At 42.8% G+C, this 25,095-nt stretch overlaps 1 protein-coding gene across 1 annotated transcript in view; it reads right to left on the bottom strand.

Annotated features, from left to right (window-relative positions):
• The window catches only part of ELP3 (elongator acetyltransferase complex subunit 3), a 94,149-nt gene that overhangs the window by 28,511 nt on the left and 40,543 nt on the right, over nt 1–25,095 (bottom strand). The window contains exons 10-12 of the mRNA XM_059834790.1: nt 11,549–11,742; nt 5,065–5,155; nt 1,659–1,724 (exon numbers count right to left, since the gene is read on the bottom strand). Of these exons, the coding sequence (XP_059690773.1) occupies nt 1,659–1,724; nt 5,065–5,155; nt 11,549–11,742 (351 nt within the window). The remainder of the gene's footprint in view (nt 1–1,658; nt 1,725–5,064; nt 5,156–11,548; nt 11,743–25,095) is intronic.

Raw genomic sequence — 25,095 nt, 5'->3', positions numbered from 1 at the left:
CCTTGTCATTAGTCTAAAGCGCATGAAAAATTCTACTATCTTCAGAATATTTCTCTTGCTTGCTGTCATGATAAATTTTGCTAAGACTACATAATGACATCCTCCTGCCACTCAGACAGATGAGTTTAACAAAGGGAATTTTCAACATAACGTTGCTTTGAAAACCCTGTGATAAGCTATTTGCTAACTACTCAGGAAATTTACAATTTAAATGAGATTAGCACTGCTGACAACAGACGGCTTTGGGAGGTATTTCGTGAAATGACCACAGATTAGATAATGGGAGCAGAGCACAAAGGCTGCATGGCCTATGTACAAAGAGTCCCTGCCGCCTCAGTTCTTGCTGAAATCTGGTAAGAACAAGATAATTTATTTGGGGTCGTTATACATTGCCATACCGGATTTCTGTTATGCAAGATGGGAAGCATTGCACTCCATCTGAATTCACATAATGGCAGGAGAAAACCAGAATATGGCTTCCAGTAATCTCTGATTTGCAAAATGAGAACATCTTTCAGATGCTCAACTTGGAGAATATTCATGCTGTTTAACTTCTGGCACCAAACTCTCTGAAGCCTAAATAACCAGCGGAGCTTCTAAAGCACAACTGAGAGGACCTCTGTTAGGAATCTCTTTCTGTGCTGACACATAGAAAGCCAAGCCCAGTTTAGTGGCTCACATTTAGAAAGTGGGTACGTGCCCATTGCACAGAAGAAGAGGAGGGAGGTACATGTCATTCTGATTCAGCTTTCCACCTGGGGGTGGCAGGTGCTTGGCACAAAGAAATCATGTTTGAAAGTAAAGGAGATATATGATGGACAAACTCTACAATGTCTTCAAGTCCTTCCTTAATGTCCACAAAGGAAGAGGAAGAGAATACTTCCAGGGTATGATTTATTAGCCATAGCATACATGTATGCTAAGATGGATCCAACCCTGTGTGATCTTAGAAAGCTTCATCTCCTTGGGTGCCATACATGGCCACGGACCTCCTGCCAATTTTCTGGAAGGATTGATCCCTTCTTGGAACCACAGTGAACTGGAGGATTGGTGTCCTAAATTGGATGCTTGCAGTTCAGCAGGGAACATTTTCCTTTCTATAAAATAAGCATAGCAATCTTTTTGTGGACTATTTTAGGGAGGTAAAAAACAACGTATGTGTCATATGCTGACTGGATCTACTCACATATAAATATATACATACATGTGCAGAAGTGGATTTACACATATACTGTTTGCCTATATAAACATGCATAGTGACAAAAAAGGCTGTAAATTCATTCATTCATTTCTGTTTAGCATGCACATGCTGTGTTTTTGGTATTTTCTAAATCCAAATTTGTAATGAGGAGGGAGAAAAGGGGAAGGCTGAGCAGCAGTAAGAAAGAGCAGCTTATTTTGTTATAGCAGTGCAAATACCAAAATAACTGCTGGCTGTAGTCAGTTTATTGAACATGGCGGTCCATATATTTCAACATGTGACTCTGCTCAAACAAGAGACATCCAAAGCTGCTGCGAAAATAAATGGGAAATTGGACCCAGCCACAAAGGCAAACTGCAGGATTGGACGTGCAACAAATGGGTCCCAACGCCTCCACACCAAACACATGTAACAAATTGTGTCTGAAATAAGCTCCCAGAAAAAAGACAAATTTTACCTGATATGGTCTCACTTTATGGTGAATTTCTTGAATTCCAACCTCTCTTGTCCTTACATCACGACACTAGGAAAAGAAAGGGAGGCGAAAAAAAATTACATGGGAGAAAAACATCAAGCTCTGAAACAGACGGATCTCCAGCCACCTATTGGGTTCAAAACTAAGCTGAAATAGCATGAAGTTGCAAGGATGAATTTCAAATGGGTAGACTTCAAAATAAAAATGCTCACTGATCCATCCCTAATATACCTTGGAAAGAGGTCTTAGTGCTAAATGGAAAGACATGCTGGCAAAAATCAATTCACTAAGCAACCATTATGGCTCATGAGGAAACGTACCCTTTGATTCACTAACAGCAGGGTCTGCAGAGGCAAAGTCAACACACATGAAAGAATAACAGAGAAAAAAAGACGTTGGCATAGTCCATTTTTACCTTACATTGGGAAGGTCTAACACTGGCAAAATCTACCGTAAGGCACCAGAGAGTCCTTCCATAGCCAGTTTTTGAATCTCAGCAACCTTTTTCTTGCTTTTAAATGAGAACGGTTGCAGAAGTCCTACCCAAGTATCAGAAAGTAAAGCTAACACTGATCTGGCATCCACAGAGCATCACTGAGGCTTGGGACCAGTGACAGAGAAAACAAAGACAGCCAAAAGAAATCTTTCCTCCCTTAGAAGTCAGACAGAGGAGCAGACGAGGCTCCAAGCTCAGTGCTTGAGAGATAGGCTATAGCTTGCATCAACTTTTGTGCTCCTCAGCAAAGCCAATGAAAGTTGAGTAATTTGGCACCCACTCACATAAGCAAACGGTTGTGATAGTACAAGCACTCCTACTGCGGGCGACTGTGCATTCATGTCTTAGCGGGTTTATTGGAAAGTCCAATGCTAAACTTAACCCAACTTTTGTCAGCAAAGTACAGCCACAATAGCTTTACCCAAAGCAGCTGAGTTACAAATGCTCATTTTGTTGCACTAGCGCTGCTGTCTTGGAGGGAAAGAAGATAACCTCCACCAATGGGCTAAAATTGCTCTAACAGCACCAACACCTACCCGCCTGTGTATTTCCAAAAGCCAGACTTTTAGACAGGGAAAGAATGCATGAAAATCCGATTCACACAGAAACTCAAGAGTAGCCAGAATGAGCACAGCTCTATCTCATGCCCTGTCCTCCTCTGAATGCTTTTAAATTCCATTATCAATATAAAGCAACAATCTCCCTAACAGCAGAAAAAAGTGATTTTTTGTTTGTTTGTTTCATAGCAGGCTATGATAACACTGGGATTCACTGTAGTTTTAGAGTAGACAAACTCTTCCCTGCTTTACAATTTCCCAGCTACTCAAACAGCACAGCAAAAGGCAGAGGAACAGCCATTCTTCATTAAGAACCCCAGAGCTGAGGAAGGACAATGTCTTCTGAGACGCTGCTTTAAAGTTCCATGTCCCAGCTGCGTATCTCCACTTGCACTCAGCGGCTGGCAATCACGAAGGCCAGCATCTGGTCCCTCCAACAAGGCTCCTCAAGAATAATTTCCTTCCAACAACCACAGACGTAAGTTGCAGTGTTGCAATGACTGATCAAACTCACTCTTCACCAAGCCATTCCCCAAAGACAGATGCCAGAACTGCCAGAGCTGGCTGATCTTTACTATTGAGCCTGCAAATACTTAAGATTCCTGCAAGTTCCTTTCTTGCCTTGGCCTTTTCCTCTCCTTTTCCAAGCTAAAAGACAAGAGGACAAAGCATATTTATGGTTTTCTTCTATGACACAAGAAAAACACAACAGTACCTTACATTTCAAGCTATATTGCAGCAGACTGGTTCCTCATGCCACCAGCTGCAGCATTTCTGCCTCACTAAATTAAAATCTATAATCATCTGCACAGCAGAGATATTTACAGATTTCCTTCTTCTAAAAGCGATGACTGCCAGCCTGACGAGCCCTTTAATGCTTCAGCTCAGCCCTGACTGCCATGGATCAGCTATCCCTGCTTCTCCAGCTGGTCTTGACCAGGTTCAGATCAAATGATGTGGTTTTAGTATCAAACCCAGGGAAGAGTTCAGTAGTAGCCCTAAAGAGCTCAACTGAAAAGGCTTAGCTGCGCCACGGAGGTTGTCTCCCCTGCCTGCTTTTGAAGTGAAAAGTCAACAGGAGGGATGGAAGCTTCTGTGGCTGGCAAAGCTGCCTGCCAAATCCTGGCCTGCTAATGGAAAGAGACCGGGAGGAATGATTTAAGGAGAAAGTCCAGGGCATCAGCTTAGGAGAGATTAAGTGGTACGGAAAGCCCAGCTGGAAGACAGTCCGGTGTTTATTTTCTGATCTTTTGCACTGCAACCGCAAGATCCAGGTGAGATGGCAAAGGCAGTAAGGAGCCTAGAGAACCATCCATGTTCAATACCAACAATATAGGTCAGCAGCACAAGTTGATGTGGGGCTACAGGCACGCACACAGTAGCCAAAGACTTTACTATTGCAGTAGTGCCTTAAAACCTCTTTAAGAAATGGTGAGCTAGAAAGAGGGAGTGCTACATCACAGTATAGATGCACGGAACAGTTGTGGTGAGGATCTGCCCCTGCCTGAACACCAGGACAGCAAAGCAATTAAAGCCCTTTGGAATAGTCTCAAGGAGCACGGGGTTTGTGTGATGTTTTGTCTAGGAAGCTGGACATCCCGAGAAAGGCAGAACTTGGGCATAACTTTACTGGAGGATCTACAAACTGTGGCTGATAACCAGGTTTCGGAGGGAGGTTCAACCAACGAGCAGTGGCAGAGCAGACTGTGGGGAGCACTGTGAATGCCGACTGCCGCAGCAACCTTCTGAGAAAAATCAAGACTGGCTATACACACCTCCTTCTGACTTCAAATATAAACACAATTCCTCCCTCCCTCTCCTTCTCTCCACCCCCACTCATATTTTTATTTGACCTTAGAAATATCAAGAATATCAAGTCTCATTTGTTTGTGCTGAAATCTCTCTTGCAAGATTTCTCTGGCCTCAGACTAAGAGCTTTTCTTCCAATTGTTCAGTCAAGTAAGTGCATGCGTGGGAAAAAGAAAGGAAGGAGAATTTATAATAGCATAAATTAAAAAGAAACCTTCCTGCCTTCTCTCCGATTTAAGGGTTCCATTCTGTTAAAAAATGGAGTATCACAAACTAGTTGTCAAGTACCTTCAGGAAGGAGGCGAAAGTGCTAAACTAAACATCAAACAAACAAAAACAGCTTTTCAGAAGTATCATCACGGTGCTTTTGAGTCATTAACATTTTTTTGAAAGACCTTTGCAGATCGTTTCAGTTCAGCAGTGAACCTGGCACCTATCGTGTCTTCTGGTCATTACTTTCCTCTCTGCTACTTTGTGTAGAGTCATCAAGCAGCTCTCCCTCGATACCAATTGACAAGTATTTTACCTGTGTCCCAAGATCTTTCATCCTGGCCAAGGCAAGCTCTCTCAGGTTCCCGTGCTCCACTCCAGAGCTGACTAGTGGCATTGGGATATCTCTGCATATAAGAGGGAAAAAAAAAACAAACCAAACCCTCAAACAACTGCATTAGCAGACAACACACCATAAAGTGCCATTACGGTCACCTAAGCCAAGATCCCAAATAGCAGACCACAGAACTTATCTGAATTACCTTTGTTTCAAGTCTTTGGTTGAACAAGAAATAACACAAGCAAAACACAACTAAAAGCAGGAGAAAAATGAAGGGAAAAAGCTACAGACTTTATTTTAGTAAAAAGACTGAAGACAAAAGTAGGCTTTTACAATCCTGAGAAATAGGTTATAATTTTACTCTCAGTTCTTCACTTGGAAGTCTGGAAAATAAAGGAACACCCAGCCGAGCCTGTGCCTCGCCTAGGACCCCAGGTCAGACGTTCTCCATGATATCTGTTGCTGGAGACCAGCAACTGGGAACCAGACCATGTCTTTCTGCAGTCTCCGAGCTGAATTTCCATCAGGGAAAATCCATCGGAATGACAATATTTTTATACTGGGACGTTAGCTGCTTAAAAGTGAAAAAGTTCTGTTTAGCAAATGATTTGCAGCAAAGCCCAGCCAGAAAGTCTAGAGCCTTCCTATGGGAATGTAAATCATGAGTCTGCAAATGGTAGAACTTCTTCCTTCAGTTCTCCATGGGAGGTACTAAAAGGAAATTTGAAAGCCAACACCAGGTTTGGCCCCTCCATTGCCTTCCAGGACAGTTTTTCCCACTAGAGATTAGGAAAGCAGGATACCATCCCTTAGGGAAAGGTGGATTTATGCATCCAGATCAAGCTGAAAAAGAAACGTGTGGATTATTGGCACATCCCACTCCACGCTCACCTTCTCTCTAATGCTGTACTATACAGTGATTCCAAATGCTTCTCCTTCTCCCTGCTCAAACTCCACCCTGGCACCTCTGGTAACACACCACCCAGGTGCACCCCTGGGTAATCCAGACCCCCCTCAGATCTTCTACAGGGAAATAAGGACTACACAAACACGAAAGATACTCGGAACATTGTACAGCAGGTCGGTCTCAAAACAGGGCTCAAACATTCCTTGGTGAGTATTCCTCCTTTTTCTTTATCTATGCAAGCATTCACCAGAGTAAAGAACATAATATCACAAAAAACCATACAGAGAATGGGATGGTTCAGGGAATCGCTAATGTAATTAGCTTAATCCATCTTGGTTCAGTAGTGATTGAAAGTCATCACCATCTAGCAGCTGTCTGATGACCTCCGTAAAATGTATTAATTGATCTATTCAGTTCCGTAAGGACCTGCATTCACATCATGGCCCCCATTAACAGTTACTATTTTTGGCAGTAGCTGTATAAAAAAAAAAAAGATAAAGGTCTTCAAGGGTCCTAAAGACCTGATCCTTGTGCTGCTTCAGCCTTGTAGAGTCCAAGACACCAGCAAGGGGGGCAAGAAAAGAAGTTTTCCTCTACTGTTCTTAAGAATGTAAACAAGGGCTTCAGACTCCAGGATCCTCCTCCCATTTCAGCATCGCACTCCAATTTCGGCACAACTTTCTCCAGCATAATGGGGACTCTACGTTTTACTTTCCTCCCCTGTCTTCCCTGCTTTCTTCTATAAAACCAAAGGCTCTATGAAAAATTCCTCGCCTCTTACACTTGCATGCCAAGAAGTTGAGGCAAAATACAATTAGCTAACCAGGTCATTTATTCCGTGGATTTCTTTGAGTAAATAAGACATTGCAGAGCCAACACAACATACTTCAAAGAGCTTCAATTAGAGGAAATGAGCACTTCACATTGTGACTAAAGGACACACTAGAGGAGAACGACATTTTCATCGGGGTATGTTAGATCTACAGTGATAATCTAACTAAACGCCTTTCTTCTAATTGTGGAACAACTCCAAAAAGTCAGGCTGTATGTATTTTCCCTACAGGGACACACATAAAACATCCTGACATCTTCCAGTACCAGGTCTTTAGCTAAATCCAGAGTCAGCTATGAAATAGTAAATAAAGTACGGTAATAAAAGATTACAACATAAGTAACTTCAGCCTCTCTCATCTGCCTACTAAGGAGCAATATAAATTAAAATATGAATGTGAAAAATAAGCTTTTTAAGAAAAAGAAAGCAAGAAATAGGTTTTCTATTCCCACTTCAGATTTGGGCAGAGTATTTAAAGAAGTACCCTGTGTGCATCATGAGTGTACACACTAACTGCCTATTTTGAATAGTCACAAGACAGCATTGTACCAGTGATTTTAGGACTTGTTAAAATGCTACACAAATTCAGGGATACGGGGGATTAAATCCTGACCTTATTAAAGTTAATGTGCAATTTGCCAGAAGCTTCAACAAAGCCTATTTGATGTTCTATTTTTCAAACATTTTGCATTACTTAGGACACTTGTGAAGCAGTTGATTGAAGCACCCAGTGAAAGTCTAAAGACCTTGAGTCTGCTCTCAGCTCTGACTTATTATAGGATCTCGGTTGAGTAAGGGACTTTATTTCTTCATACCTACATCTCACCATCATCAGTCTGGAGAAGAGGAGGCTGAGGGGAGACCTCATCGCTCTCTACAATTACCTGAAAGGGGGTTGTGGTGAGGTGGGTGTTGGTCTCTACTCCCAAGTGACTAGCGACAGGACAAGAGGAAACGGCCTCAAGTTGTGCCAGGGGCGGTTCAGACTGGATATTAGGAAAAATTTCTTCACTGAGAGAGTGGTGAAGCACTGGAAGAGGCTGCCCAGGGAGGTGGTGGAGTCACCATCACTGGAGGTGTTCAAGGAACGTGTGGACGTGGCACTGTGGGACACGGTTTAGTGGGCATGGTGGGGTTGGGTTGATGGTTGGACTTGATGATCTTACAGGTCTTTTCCAACCTTAGTGATTCTGTGATTGGTACAGTGAAAATAACAATCATATAAAACACACAGATCCACAAAAGGAAAAGTCTCAAGGTGTGTGGCACTACTTCCTTCATTTCACAGAATCACAGAATGACAGGGGTTGGAAGGGACCTCTGGAGATCATCTGGTCCAACCCCCCCCCACCAGAGCAGGTTGACCTAGAGCAGGTTGCACAGGAATGTGTCCAAGCAAGTTTTGAATATCTCCAGAGAAGGAGACTCCACAACCTCTCTGGGCAGCCTGTTCCAGTGCTCTGCCACCCTCAAAGCAAAGAAGTTCCTCCTCATGTTTAGGTGGAACTTCCTATGACCAAGTTTGTACCCGTTACCTCTCGTCCTGTCACTGGGCACCACTGAAAAAGGACTGGTCCCATCCTCCTGGCACCCACCCCTGCAGTATTTATGAGCATTGGTAAGATCCCCCCTCAGTCTTCTCTTCTCCAGACTCAAAATACCCAAGTCCCTCAGCCCTTCCTCATAAGAAAGATGTTCCAGTCCCCTAATCATCTTCGTAGCCCTTTGCTGTATCCTCTCCAGCAGCTCCCTCTCCTTCTCCTGCCCAGAACCGGACACAGCACTCCAGATGCACCTTCTCACACACCAAAGCACTTCAGTGATAATGAGGTTCACAAACATTCAGGATAAATACAGTATTAAGCATCTCTGACAGTTACAAAACACCCTGGAAGATATATTCTCCTCCAACCAGCCATTAGCAACAGCATCTCTTTTTTTAAAAAAACATATTTAACCTGGTTTCCTGAAGCAGAAAGACTTCTACAGTGTTTTGTCAGTGATACCTCGCCCATACTCACCCAACTCCTTCAACTGATTATTTTGAGCATGTGAGGGACTACAAAAACATCGAGTCCCTTATGTTTCCTCAAAACCTGGTACTAAGGAAGAGAGATCCCAAATGGTGGTCCTAATAAGGAAGGGCATAAAAAAAAAAAAAGCTCAGGCTTTTTCTGGCGGCGTTCGCTAGAAAACCCGAACGCATACGTCAAACGGCCAGTCAGTACGCGGAGAGCTCGGGACAGCTTGCTGTCTGGGGCACAAGCTGAATCTGAAAGGATTGTGGAAAAGGTTTGTGGAAATAGAGGCTGAAACTAAGGGGTGAAGGATGGAGGACGTGTGGCAGCAGGCTGGAGGGAGACGGAAAGGGCCTGGGGCAGCAACGGAGAGCGCGGGAAAACTTGCTCTCCTCAGTGAAGCAGAGCTGGGAACAGGCCACAAACGTTTTTGGAAATCTGGCTTTGTTCATTATTCCGTTACAGAGTCACACAACGGCCCTGAAAGCAATTTAGATCAAAGTAATAGCTTTTGGACTTTGCACTGGAGGTGTAAAAATCTGTAATCACCACAAACAAGTTTCAGATAACATGAGCCGTCAGTAAGAAAACAGCTATTCCACTGGAACATAATAACTGACAACCGGATGACAGCTCGATGGAGGCTGCTGCTGTCGACAGAAGAAATCGTAGCCAAGCTCAGGCAAATCAGCACACCAAGCAGAGACTTTTCCAGGCCTGTGCTCCCTAGGAGAAGACCTGCTAGGCTGCAAACTCATGCCGTCCTCTAAGAATAAACCTGTTCGTTTTAGATACGACGCTACGGTGATAGCATCAGGAACAAGCGGGCCATTGCGTCTATAATAGTGGAATCGATGAGGAAGAAGGAGATGAGCAGGGAGAAAAGACAGGACTTTTGCTTTAATAATGCTCCTACAAGTGATGTGAAAAGCCTGGGGGAATATCAAGTAGATATTTCCTGTAAGCCATGTTTTGCCTTCTTCATCAGTATCACATCCTTCTTCTCAGAGTTCAGCTACAGCCAGCAGTTTCTCACAGTAACAAAGATCTGAAGAAAGGGTCTGGTTTGTGGCGGCTGAATCTGTGTCTCACTCCCTACAGACTGCTGGATCACGATCACATTCATAAGCCTAATCAAGTTTCACCATATTCATGTTTAGTTTCTCTTCTTTGGTAGTTTTGGAAAGGTACTCCAGAATCTCACGCCTGACCAAAAATTCCCAGCTTCCTGCCTCATTTTATGGAAGGCTATATATTTTCTTGTTCTCTGCCAAATCCATGTTCCTATTTCTTAAAAGGTTATTTTCCTTCTCTCATAGATCTGCAGAGGTCATTTATGGCCACATCTATCCTTCAAAAAAAAAGACTGATGCTCCTCTGCACATATTTCCACAGTTTATTTTCTTGAAGATGGGGATTATTCCAGAAAAGGTCTTTCCAAAGCCTTGTCTGGCTGCTGCATAAATACTTTCACCTATAAGAAGAGTTATGCTGAAAAAAAATGCTTTTCACAGCTGCATTCACCACTGGCTTACTCACATTACAGACCAAGACATCAAGAACTTTTCCTCCTCTGCTATTTTCACACGGTGGTCTCATGGTTTGCAGCAAAACCCCCTCTGAGTTTGACCTCAAACTTCCTTGAACTGCATCTCATTCCATCTCTTACCACTCCAGCTTTACCACCACCAGATCCCGCTTGTGCATCCTCTCTCTTTCAATGATCCTTCCCAACCCTACAAGGTTTCCTCAATGCCCTATTGCTTTTTGTGTCATTGTAAATAAATACAATTTTGAGGAAGATTAGTTTTTAAATGGGTGTTTGGGAAACTTCACTAATAAACCTGAGTCCATACTTTCTTTGTCAAAGCTACCCAGCGTTTCTTGCCTTCAGCCACCTTCTTCTCTACCATGTTTCTCTGCTTATCCCCGTTCTGTCATATTTCTGATGGGGCACAAAATCAAACACCTTAGAGAAGTCCAGGCAGGTGAGGTCTAACGCACAAGGCTTTCTCATTCTGCATGCTCTTGGACAGCCAGGCACCAGCACGGTTTCCAGCTCACGCAGCTGGAAGGCAACTGAGTATTGTCTGCACATGCAAAAATAGGCAAGTATGCTATAGCCTCCCTTCCTCGTATCAGACAGATGTAGGAGATAACAGAAGAAAAATAATCCAAGGAAGACCCCACACTGAAAATACAGTGCTAAATAGAAGTATTATCTATCGTCCTGGGAGGTGAGTGCTGGAAATAACAGCACTACCACACTACATTTATGAAAACCCTGCAACGCCCACGGGGAAAGAAAAGAAGTCTCTATAGCCAAAAAAAAAATGACACACCTCGCAGCTCCTGCAATAAATACAGGAAACTTCACCCACAGTGAAGAGGCAATTATCCATCAATATCATTAAAGTACTATGTGTGCCACATCCTATGCTCTTGTCTGACTGGCAACGAAAGCGGGGCCTCCAGAAATCTTGAAGTTTCTGGGTGCATTAGAGAGGCAGTTCAACTTAAATAGCTTCTTATTCTACTTGGCCTTTCCCATTCTGAATAGATAGGAAGCAGTTTTAAAAATCTTTAGTGCATTAATGATTAATCCTGAAAAATAACAAAAGGCTGAGGCAGATCTTGCTGTAATTAGTCAGAATCCCTCCAAGTGCAATAAATCAAGATACAAGGCCCACCACAGAAAATTACCTCTGAACACGATACACACGTGTCCACGGTGGGACAAGGGCCAGGATTCTGGCCACCAGATCCACCAGAGTGCTGGGGGGGTAGCTCTTGTATCTTCCAGTCTTCCAGAGCTCGTACAGACCCGTGCCACGGATCACTAGCGTCGGATAGAGCTTCATGCCGTCTGGGCGAAAAGCAGGATTCTCAAAAAACTCCTGCAAAAGTGGAACAAAAAAATGCAAGTCAGGGCAAAGCAAACTACATTTCCTGGGGCTTTAGTGCCCCAACAAAAGTAATTTCAAGACAGATTTTGCAAAAAAAAATTGTAAATGCAGTTTAAGAACTACTGGTTTACAGTGAGTTTCCAGTATCTATCAGTTTATGACGTTTTGAGAAATAAAAGAGCATATTCTAGATTGAAAGAGAAGGCCACTAAAGAAAAAAAATCCACACGACAATGCTACAAGTCAAATCTGTACATTACTTCTACCTTTCAGCATGAATTCAATAGATATTGCACCATTTATTGTAACAGACTCTGCTCAGAACAATAGAAATGAGTGTACTTATCTTCAATCTCAGCAGACCACATTTAGAGATTAATCAATGTGTCTGGGACACATCATTTGAATAGCAATGAAGAAAAACAGATTTATTCTACAATGATATTCTGAACAGTCCCGGAGAACGGGAGGACAAACTGTATCTCCTGCTAACTTCTATGACTAAATCCCAGTACAGAATTGCAAATTGAATGGCACTAACTCGCAGTACATGACAATCACACTGGTTTTTTGCAGATTAAATTTCAGTAATGACAATTAAAATCACTTACAAGAGAAATCAAAAACCAGGCAAGGCACCCTGAACCAAGCAACCATTAAATTGACTTAAGCGATGACATGGCCCTCACTGTAATAGCATCTAAGGGCCAGATCTAATACTGGATTACACTGTTGCACACTCAAAATCCACTGCTTGATCTCCGGCACGGTATTCTCATAGTAATAAAAAAATAATACAAGCTTGTTAAGCTGAGTTAACGGCAGGCTATTGTGGTCCCACCAGTTGCTGCACCAGCTTTGGTACTCACCCACTTCGCTGAAGTGCTTCAGCACATTCACGTGGCCCAGACCCACTCAGACATTTTGCTACGTTGCCTACTGCTGCTGTGTGTTAAACCAGCTCCTGGGGCGCTCCAGCAAGCCCCGACGTTGGAATAAAGTGCCATTAGCAGCCTGCTGGGAGGAGGACCTCCCCATCTGGGCAGCACTAAGCGGCTCTGTTGGCTCCCTGTGCTTCACAAAACCATCCTCCAACGTGATAAAAAGCAGCAAATGGTTTGCTGCTAGCTTAAGCACACTAAAATGGATCTGCGCAGACTTGAATGCGTGCTAGATCCAGCACAAGGACGGGAGGAGGCGAGCAAGGTCAGAGGATCGGCAGGACCACGTCAGCCCAGGCTGTTTCTGGCAGACTCCCTGCCTACGCCTGGGGCCAGCTCCTGCGCCTCTGTCCTGCCCGCCCGCCTGTGCCACCCGGCCTGCTGTGCAGCTACAGAGACAAACAGACCACAGAGCTAATCCAGCTGAAAAAAGAAACCGCTTAAAAAATATCTTTTCCGGGCAGACCAGCCTCCCGAACCATTCATACACATCCTCACAGAGAGACAGGGACAACCGAGTCACTTGAAGAGACAAAAGAAGATCTGGACCGTGGATGAAGTCCCTGCTGCTGCTGCAGAATTAACTGTCAAATCCTGCCTTCATGGTCTGATGAAGCTTCAGCCATCACCATCCCAGCAGCACTTCTGGCTTAAAGAGCAGTAAGTCCCGGATGGCCCCAGAAAGAAAAAAAAACCACAAGGGGGGAGGTACCGGTCTTAAATTTTGCAGGGTTGTTTTAACTCGGACCAACTCGCTGACTTGAGTTACCCGCAGCTTTGCAAAACGGTTGTGCCAAATGGTTGTGCCAAAAGCTGCTGCTGCTGAGAGAACCCCATCCAGGCACGGCCTCGTTGTGCTCACCTCGTTACAGAATTGCTAAACAATTTGGTTCATGCAGAAAGCGAGACCCGCGTTCTCCACCCTCATTCTCCAGGAGGGATATCTAACTCATTTCTCCTCAAAGAGCATCCAAGACACAAGACCAACCATCCCAGACAGGTAACACACCTTGTATCCCATTAAGCTGCGCTATCTGTAAAGTAAATGGTTTACAAGGAAGTTGGCCAAAGGCAGATAAAGAGAGATGACTCTGAACCCCAGTGTCAAGGTGCTCACTCTAGAGCGTGTGTAGATATATAAGGTTGGTCTCCTCCTTTCCTCAGGTCTGTTTATGCACTCTACAAACACTTCTGTTCGTCACGAATCTCACATCGCCACCGTGAGATGAAAAAACATACTTATCTTGCCAGCTCCGTGAAATAACAAAATCATCACCACCTCTGAGGATAGGACATAAACGACTTATTCTGGGCTGGTTTGTGCTGCAGCTCCACAGGCAGCAGATGTGATGGCTCCCTGCCCTGCCCATGCTTCCAGCCACGCTGTCCTGCTCCCAACCTCGTGCCAGCTCCAATTCCCGACGGACCCTTGACCAGGATGACTCACCTCGCTGATGCAGGAGAACCCAACATGCATTTTGAGGAGAGTGCTTTTCTTTTGTTTTGGTGTTGGGCTGGGTTACAGAGCGGTCTATTGAGCACCACTGATGAATCACAGAATATCTCAAGCTGGAAGGGACCCATAAGGATCATCGAGTCCAACTCCCAGTAAGCAAGTAAGGTCAGAAACAGGATCTGCCCCCATGTGAGAGCAGGGAACCATTATGTCTGCTCAATGCATCTCTTGGAAGCCTGTGTCCTCCCCTCTGCCCCAAGGGTTCAGCTTGACTTTACAGGTCAATACTGTCGCTGGAGGCTGTTAGAGAAGGCAGACATGCTCTGCCCTTGGGTGACCACTCTTACCACTTCTTCGGTGCTGGCCCTAGTGTGCATCTGATGCTCTAGATGCAAAGAGAGGGGGAAAAAAAAAATCACTGGACTCATTTTCAAAGCAGCCAGCTGAAGCAGGCATGTAATCCTAAATCATACAGCATATGAGGTAGCGTAGGGTCAGAAAAACAATTCAGAATCCTGTTGTCCTGGAACAACCCAAAGGACAGACTTCCATCTTTTGTGGGTGGTTAGAGGTGCTCTGATGTAAAACAAAGCAACTGTGAAAGAAGGAATAAGAAAATCGTGTAAGAGGTGATTGTTCTAACGAGAGGAGCTCTATGGCCAAGTGGCACTGAAGAAGAGAAAAGACATTAAGGTAAGAAAGCAGTAATGCTTCCACAATGACATACAGGAAGGTAAAGAAACCACTCCAGCAAGGAAAAAAGGCTTCCACTAAGGTTATGTATTAATATTCGCAACGATACTAAACTGAATGCAAAAGCGTGTATGATTCACCAGTCAGAATATTTAAACATTCACTAATTTACATTGCAGATTAAAGGCAAAGGCACCAACACAGCACTAAGGTTAAAGCCATCCAGCAGTCAAAGGTAAGGTCAAAAGGTAAGGTTTCTAATCACATCGTGGATTTTGCCACTTCGTGCATCCTGCATATTTTACGTCAATACATTAAGCTAGCTGATAATACTACTTTGTGTTTCAGTAATGCTGGCGTTAAAAAAGCAACAGATTTTCATATTTATTTCTTAACACATTTCTCAAAATATTCCTCAAGTTTATTTCAAAAGTAATTAGTTTCAAACAATACAACAAAGCATTGTCTCCCTTTTTTCCCGAACCCCTTTTTCCAGTGGAAAACTTGAAACAGTTTCTGTAAATCCCAATATTTAAAGGCTTAACCTTTTCCCGTTTACAAACAGTTTTGATTAAGCCTCTCATGAAACAAAGGAACTATAAAATGCCAACACATGCCAAGCTTTAGTAGGAATTGTAGCCTTTTCTTTTTTTAATTAGACACCTTAAAAGCTGTCTTCCACTGATAAAAACATTCAGAACAGTTTACTGCCAAAACAAATTCAATCCCTAAAGCAGTATTTGTTCCAGAGACCACCATCCATAGCATCACTGGAGTCACCAGGAGGCTTTCCATCAGCTCTAGCAAGCACTCAATCAGGGCTTAAATCCACGTCCGCTAATGCACTGTGAAGGTAGAGGTTAACGATGACCTAGGCAGAAAGGATCCTTACGTATTTCCAGTCTTTTTGAATCACTCGAGGATGCGGCATAGTACTCTCGCATGCATGAATATTCCAAACGGAAGCACGTACAACTTCAAAGCTACTAAACCAATTTTCTTTGAAGATTTCTCCCCTCTAGCTAAAGACTGTAAGTCAACTAGTATTTAACACATCTTGTATAATAAAGATGGATGCTAGAGTAACATTTAAAATTTGTGCATGTGGAAGGTGGACAGGACATGAGAAATTATCATAGTGGTTTAATTCTAATAATAAAAAAAAGGTTAATTCAAATCAGCTGAAACTTAAATGATCTGGAGGGTCATAAACATGGACCTTTTCATACCCTAAAATAATGTTTCTCATAACCTTGCCCAATTTATACGGTATTGGAGAAAAGTTAAGTACCAGCAATGAAGCTGGTGAGGGGTCTGGAGCACAAGTCTGATGAGGAGCGGCTGAGGGAGCTGGGGTTGTTCAGTCTGGAGAAGAGGAGGCTGAGGGGAGACCTCATCGCTCTCTACAACTCCCTGAAAGGGGGTTGTGGTGAGGCGGGTGCTGGTCTCTTCTCCCATGTAACTAGCGATAGAACGAGAGGAAATGGCCTCAAGTTGCGCCAGGGGAGGTTTAGATTGGATATTAGGGAAAACTTCTTCCCTGAAAGGGTTGTCAGGCATTGGCACAGGCTGCCCAGGGAGGTGGTGGAGTCACCATCCCTAGAGGGATTTACAAGACGTGTGGATGTGGTGCTTAGGGACATGGTTTGGTGGTGGACTTGGCAGGGTTAGGTTAACGGTTGGACTTGATGATCTTAAAGGTCTTTCCAACCTAAACGATTCTATGATTCTACTTTTTCATGGCAAATAATATAATGACTAACCAGAGAATCCTGGAATTCACAATTTTTTTTTGCATCACCTGAGCTCCATTAAACATACTTTACTTGTAGGAACAGCTGCTTTGTGAATTACAAACAATGAATCTTAATAGCGTCCCATCAACGCACGTTCAGTCTACAAGGTTATACAAGTTAGCTGCTAACATGTTTTTTATGAGAACAGTAATTGATTTTACTAGCATATGCCTTTGTTGTAGAAGTTCCCTGTTATTAAAGCTAATGGCATCTATAGGATCCATTCATCCACCACCTCATATACTCACTGCCGCTATGAATAATCAGGGTCCAGTGGGTGTAAAATCAGTCATTTAGATGCCAAGAAGCCACTGATTTTTCCATCAAGGCAGACGTATCAAAGTGCACGATGGAATCCTTTTGTCCAACTCTCATCAATTGCTTTTGAGTCTTAAAAATTGCATGACATTGTAATTACTGTCCAAGAAAACAGACATTAGTTGAAAACCAAAAGTCAACATAACACTATGTGAATCAAAAAAAGATCAGAACATAAGAGGAGATGGAATCAGGAGATGGAAGTCCTGAACTCAAATATTTCACTTTCATGTGCGTTTACAATAACCTTTTTAAATAGAAAACCTGTGTCATCCATGTATCTGTTCAGAGTTGCAACAGAAAGGTCAAATGATTTGGGATCATAATGAGACCAGACAGCGGTTTGGTCCCATTTTCAAGTTCGGTAATAGCACAGCTCAGCCAGTATTAAAAGATTACACCTTGCAGTTCTAATCTGATTTTACTGACCACTTTAAGTACAGAACAAATTAGAAACATGTTTGGAAGACACCCAAAAGCTGCAGTTCTCCCCCTCACTCCAAAAAGAAAAAATATATTTTATGGGATTCCACTTCATCTTTTTACAGACCAAAGATTCAGTCACCATCTTTAATCTTCTCGCTCTCAAGATGTTCAACTGTTTGAGGAGATATCAGTTATAGGATAAGCCCAGCAATTTTTTAAAGCTATTTGCTAAAATGTCAGGATTTGTTCAAAATAAAGCTCACCAAAATCTATTTTTTAATGACTGTCCACTCGCAATCAGGTGCCACTCAACCTGATTCTTGAATTGGTTCCTTTACTATAGTCCCTGCATTAAACAGATGATTAAATTCACGTCTGACTGCATTAAGATGAACATTATCCTACCTCTCCATATTACAGCATTCCTTATCTCCATCAGCTGTATTATTTATAACAATGAATACTAGTAGCACTTGAAAGCTACTGCGTTGAATGACACTTCCAACTCTACAGGGAATGAACAATCACTTAGTAGTCTAATTATATGCATTAATAGAAGCTTGTGGCTCAAAAATGTGGCTCCGTTTTAACTTGAAATTTGCATTTTCCCCTCTTTCTTGTAAATGCTAGTCTAATTAAAATGTAACGATAGGATCTGCATTCACTGATACCGACAATGGCCTACTGACCGAGAAGTATAGACTAAATTGTGCCTTTTTACCTGCCTTTTGGAGCAGCCTGGGAACGCACACGCCGTCAAGCACCAGTCGTCACCTGGGAAGCAGGGAAATGCGGTGCCAACAGCAAGCTGAGAGGTGGTCATTTTAAAGTCACTTAACAGCAGTATCTTTCAATTATGTGACCTTAGACTTCCTGTTAAGCCACCAGAACATAGCAAGATACTACGTGTTAGCTGCTCTGAACGCCATCTGTTTGCAGACCTGACTCGTGATAAATGAGATGGTTTTAGATCAAGTTTACCACTCGGGGAGAGAATGGTGAAAAATAGTATTTACTGTGATGCGTGTTATGAGCGCATATACATTACATAGTACGTTACATAGTACACTGTGTGCAAAACCAGCAGAGCACACGTGAACATGAATGCAATGCAGACCATCCAGTGATAATAAGGCAGGTCAGCCCTCTAGGAAAGGGAAGCAAACTCTCCAGCATTTCACCTGCGGCAAGCTGGAGCTTGTTCTGCTGACTGCGTGCACACCCACTCCTCAAGGCGTCATCACCTGACACTTATTTTAAATACATAGATTGAAAATACAATTGAAACATTTTTCTAATATAACCTGGGAAATTCCCAAAGTTGCCTTGGGTTTATATAAAGACGGTATGTTGATATTGTGCCAAATATACCACTGTTTCTGAGGTCCATCAGATGTTATCTATCCTCGAAGAGCAACACTTTCTGTCCATTCAAATGTTCTTTGGAGGAGTGACTTTACACTGCAATTAGAAAATCCTGTTGCTGAATCAGTGATGTCTGATGCAAACAGAGTACAACACGGCAACATTTTTCACTAGGCTCCTCTGAAATGCACGTTACTTCATATGTGGTGTCATGAACCTCTATAAAATTGATTCAAAGGTGAACGTAAAGCAGAGATAAATCCAGTCACCTCTGCTTAATGTCTGCACTCATGACAAAATCTCCTATAGATGAGACCATGGGGCAAAAAGTTTCTAAAGCAGACGATCCAAATTTCCAGCTCTCCTGAGAGCACCTGTAAAGCATTCTGCAATCAAGGGAGGAAAGACCATTTTCCAGTTAATTGTTATAACTTCCCTTACTATTGACAGCTACGTAATGAAATCCTTTCAGTTCCTGACACATTCAAGCTGTCAAATTTCACCACGTAATACGATTATGGGAACTACTAAGCCAAGAAAACAGCGACATAAAAGCCAACATTTCTGCAATGAGAGGGTCAGTTCTGTGACAATGACCAGCATCTATTTTTAGCCCGTCCACCAGCAAATTTCTTCAACACTATATTAGCATATAGAAAAACAGCACGTCTGAGACTATAGCACGGTAATGCATGGCAGGTGAAACAGAAAAGTTTGTTTCATATTAATTTTGCATATTAATTTTGCTAGTCTTTACATTCCTAACGGAAGAGGCTCAAAATACTAGAGAATTTTATCAGTAGCACATCACTGAAGACCTTGATATGTCTTATTGAACCACCACAACAGCGCACATTAACAAAAACATATGGTTTTGGTTGCTACTTAACAGAATAATGTATATGCTTACTTTAGGATGTTCTATAATGCCTCGTATGTAGACTTTGAATGTCAAATAAGAAAAGTGGATTTGCCTGCTAAATCCGGAATGAAGAGTGTAAAGGACCTTGTAACTCCCCCTTCAAGGTGCAGGAAGCTGTTATGCCTCTTCCCTTCCCCGACAGCCTCAAAACCCCCAAACCCACATGCCAAAAGGAACTTTTCCAGAAGCGCCTGTCACAAGTGAATCCTCACAGTCTTCAGCTTCGGTAAGAACACATTATCACGTTAAACCCAGGAACAAACTGCTCTCAGGGTACAAAGCAACGATTATGGTGGAGACAAACTAATTTACAGGAGCATTTAGTCCACAGTTGTGAAACTGTCTTCGGCAAGTTATTTACCAAGACTCTGCACCTCAGTGTCATAAATACCCTAATTCTCTACGTGGTATAGGAAACTGCTGCTGCCAGACGAGGAGGGAACATGCTGCCTCCCAGCCCATCCCTCCCACGGCCTCTTTTTACCCCTGGACTGTCCGGATCTACAGGTTGCCTCCTGTTGAACACTGTTGGAGAGTTGCTCTCTCCAAGTTCGCACAGAACTCACCGCAAGGAGATCCTAGTCTGCGACAGTCCCCGGCACTGTTATAATACAACTCAATAAGAAGAAGAGACATTTAACATTTGGAAGAGGCCTTGGGCATCAGCAGCATGACCTTGGAGCATGGTTTTTGACTCCTGAACACAGGATCTATCATCTGAACACCAAGACAAATCTCTCCAGATTGTGCTCACTGCACCGAGCAGTCCCATCTGCTTAGTCTTGCAGGTGCTCCAAGTGAGTCCCCATTTATTACGCAGTTTTGGAGAAACCCATGAGAATACCTCAATCAATTTGCTGTGAAGTTTCACCTTGACTTTTACCAAGCACAGAACTCCGGTCTTCACGTTTCTGGGAGGGTCAGCTTTCTCCTAGGGCTAAGGACAGGAAATACAGCATTTTTCATTGTCTTAAGTACACAAGTTTTGCAACACAGATCCCCGCAAAGCATGTTTTCTACCCTAAAAAACATTGAGACCAGCAACTCTATCATGTTTTTGATAATCTAATCCTCCTTCATCAGACCTCTCCTTTCTGTAAGGAGCATCAATGCAACCATGTGCTCTCTCCCACCCCACTCAGCCCTGCAAAAGCTCCTCTCACTTAGGTTCCCAGCTTATTATGCTTTTCCAGTATGCTCTTTTAATTAAAAAATCAAATACAAACCCCACACAAAGCCAACAACAAAGTCCTCAAAAATTTAGTTTGGACATCATGGTTTACCCACTCTGATTGCAAACGTTCAGTTGCTGCTGATTTGTGCTAAAATAAGTATTTTACCAAATGATGCTCTCTTTGCCTAAATGCCTGGCAAATTTGCACTCTCTATCCAAGACACATCCCTTTATTCCTCCGCTCCTTTCCATTTGGCTGTACGTTCCCAGCCATATGCTTGTTATCGACTTCAGCAGCAAGGGGCCTTAGTGAAAGAGCCCCAGAAAACAACTTCTGAATGCTGGCTTGAAAAACCACCACTTGACTAGAGAGAGTGACTGCATGAGCCTATGCAACCCACAGCTGTCTGGGGACCGTTAGCCGCAGAAATGATCTTTTAGTTCAGGTAGAAAAAGGGTCTCAACTGTACCTTTATATTTAGCAGAAGCTTCTTCTGAATGGGACGCTATTTTAAAGGTAGTGATTGTTATTATCATAACTTTTACGGCTGGCATGCTGGAGGAAAACGTATGTGCAGACAAAATACTAATTCAGAAAGACAAAGGAAGCAATCCAAGACCCGTAAGAAATGCAGTTTTTCCACACAGCCTTGCAATTCACCATGTCCATACTAACGGTATAGCAATACGTACTGTTTCTATGCAGTACAATGCAACGTAGCAAAGATCACGCTGCTGCTGAAACCCCCATCCTGTGCGGTTTCTGGTTTAAACTGTGACACCCTATCCACACTATGCATGGATCCCCAAATGACGTGGAAGATAAGGGACCAGTTTTACCCGTACTATTCAATTGATTCAGCTATTCTGTTTCTGCACATTGTCACACCGAGGGCTGCAGCTTTAACTTCTACTTCTTTCCTACGTCACACATATCCGGAGAGAAGTCTGACCTGTTTTATAGGAAACAAACCCAGCGAGCAAATAAAAGTTATTTCCAGACAGACATTGGAGAGGGAGAGAAGCTTTGTGCACACAATTTGACCATCTGCAGAAGTGGGCACACACTGGGGCTTTATCTAGATATTTTATCCACAGAAATATGAGCGCAATTATCTGTGAAAATAGTCTCTAAAAATAGCCTGTTCCTTACTACCATCATTCTCATTAACATAAAAATTACCCCAGCATTGGCCATAGTTCATGAAACTATAACTGTTTCCAAAGTGAAGAGCTTTTTAGCTCTAACATTTACTAAGACTCCAAGAGACGCTCTAGTAACTGAAGGACTGATCATTAAGTACTGCCTAATCTGTTTCTGTAAATGTGCCCATGAAATAAAAAGACAAATTTTCAGAGGTAGCGCTGGCTACCTGCCAATAATAGTGTTTCAGTTAGACATTTAGTAGGAATTGAAAGGAAAATCATTTACACCACTAAGCATTGCAGAGCTATATTTAAAAACACAGATAATTGTCTTCCCAAAAGAGTAAAAATCAACGTAGATCAGCAGTTTAACTGTCTTTTATTACAGTTATTAAAAGCCCCTGATAGAGGTGCAATATATTAGTTTCATTATGAATTTAATCTCCTTGATAAAAATGAGAGCCCTCAGGAAAACTGCCTCCTTATTTACAGCTAAGGGCGATACAATAGTATGTAAAGTTTTACAGCAACATCAAATACATTGCACAAAGGACACTCATATTACCCACTGCGTAACAACCATTATTTTTCTCTCTCGCGTTCAATACACCCAAGGAGGCTGTGGCCCTCTGCACAACTTACGCTTGGATCATAGATGCATCAGGCATTTCACTCAAATTAGTCTATTTCTGGGAAATGCTTATTTTGCAATTCCTTCAGAAAGAACACCCAGCCTGACACATGACTGTAAGAAAAAGAATTTTCACCAGACTAAAATCATTCAATGATCGCATTTTATTTAAAGAACACAAGAATGGCTCTGCTGAATTGAATCAAAAGTCTCTTCACTCTGATACTTGTCTCCAGAACTGACCATTAAATGGTCCTGCCTATGCTTCTACCCTCATCATTTTATTTATACGAGACTTCAGACGGACAGAGTGAAGCCACAGGACCTCCTCATGGATCTCCTCAAGGAAAAAGAGCTTCTCAGCAACTGAAGGCCCATCTGATGTTTCTGGGCAGCATCCACCAGCTCCCACGTGCCTTCAGAGCTGGAGGGTTCTGCCAACAACGTGCTATGACACTTCCCCTGACACTTTCCACACTCAAAACTTCTGATCTTCTGGCTCTCCTCCCTGCTTCCTTTCCTTTTTTCTGCTCCCCAGATTTATTTCATCTATGAAGAGTCTTTAAAGTTGTCTGAGGTGGGCTTACAGCCATCCCTCCCACAGGACCAAGAGGAACGGCAACAGTAAATCATGCTTAGGCAAAGACCATAAAGATAAAGTAAAATACAGGCAAACACAGCGATACCTTTTCCATTAATTCTCCATTACTAGCTTTGTAATATTCACACTAGAGCAGATACAGTTTGTTGATTATACTATTGCCACGCAGTGGCTCTGCAGAAAGAGAATAAGGAATTAATAACAGCATCCTGGGAATTCTTTAGCCTCCTAAAGTTTTTGCTTAAATCCTAAGTTCTGCTTGGTAGCCCTGTTGGCAAGTGTGATTCATGAATTCTCCCAACCATTTACCCCTAGAGTCACCTCATCTCTCTCATGCTACAACAGCAAAGCTGAGTGTTTATCACGTTCCACAGAATGAGGTGTCTGCTCTGGTAACAATTCCATTACTCCCGCTGAGTCCTTGATTTATTCTAGCTATTATTCTAATTATTTTCTCCGACCACCTGCTACGTGAGGCACTGCGAATCGGTCTTATCTGTTACGCTTGCATTTGCCAACAGTGAGTAGCAGCGTGTGTGTGTGTACATGTACACTACCTGAGACTCCTGCCACAACGCCATGGGTGGTGGGAGGAAGCAGAGCATACTCCCTCCCCGCAGTGTTTTCCCATATGCGGAATGGGGTGAAAAGACCTGAAGTTGAAAGGAAATCCTCTGAGGCTATAAAAAGAATCAATAGTAAGGGAAGAAGAGAGGCGTGACGGGGCAAGGAGTGGAGAAGCACAGCGTAACTGGGACACAGGACTACATTCACTCTGTTTAAAAAAATTAACTGTAATAATCTTCATGATGAAGACAGGCAAAAAGCCAGTCACCTGACACTTACTGTAAAAAAGAATATATATATATATAACAAAAGATCTATCTAATATACTCACTCCTATCAATAAATTAAAGTTTTGAATAATTAGTAATAAACTCGCCAGGAAAACAGTTTCTATACACACACACAACTTTGAAAACCTAGATATGCTTGCAAAAGAGTAACTGATGGGCTTCGTAGCTGCTGGATGGAAGTAGCAGGAAACACTTCAAAATCAATAGGTCATAAGGGACAGAAGCAATGTTACTCTTGAAACCGTAATTACCTGTTCAATTTGAAGAAGCACCCAGTATTTTTAGTACGCAGTCAGCATCATCAGCAAGTTACTATCTTCCCAGGAGAAGTCCCTGTATTTAATATATCAACTGGTAATCAAGGCAAGGTGCTTAGACCTCCTTCTAAAGTCTTTTTGGTTCCTTTTTTCCTACCTTTCCCTGGTCTGAAAAGCATGTGGCTAGAAAGGAGGTAAGTATCACAACAAATAAAGTTATTTTCTCCAAGCTGATTTACAGAATCACAGAATCATTAAGGTTGGAAAAGACCTGTAAGGTCATCAAGTCCAACCACCAACCCAACCCCACCATGCCCACTAAACCATGTCCCGCAGTGCCACGTCCACACGCTCCTTGAACACCTCCAGTGATGGTGACTCCACCACCTCCCTGGGCAGTTTATTCCAGTGTCTCACCACTCTATCAGTAAAAGACATTTTTCCTAATATCCAGCCTGAACCTCCCCTGGCACAACTTGAGGCCGTTTCCTCTTGTCCTGACTCTCGTCACTTGGGAGAAGAGGCCAACACCCACCTCTCTGCAACCTCCTTTCAGGTAGTTGTAGAGAGCAATTTAGAACTACTGGAAAAGCAAAGATCTATAAGGATCCTTGAAAAGGCATAGGTGTCTTTGTCCCAAAAAGTCAGACGTATCTTATAGGAAGATTGTACGTTTCTGTGAACTAGGAGAATACCGCATAAAGAGCACTACTGCTGCTCATGAACAGCTTGGTACTGCTGCAAGAACACAACAGATGCTC

This window comes from Gavia stellata, chromosome 2 (assembly GCF_030936135.1).
Source record: "Gavia stellata isolate bGavSte3 chromosome 2, bGavSte3.hap2, whole genome shotgun sequence".
Taxonomy (NCBI): Eukaryota; Metazoa; Chordata; class Aves; order Gaviiformes; family Gaviidae; genus Gavia; species Gavia stellata.
This window is presented reverse-complemented; position numbering and strand designations above follow the sequence as displayed.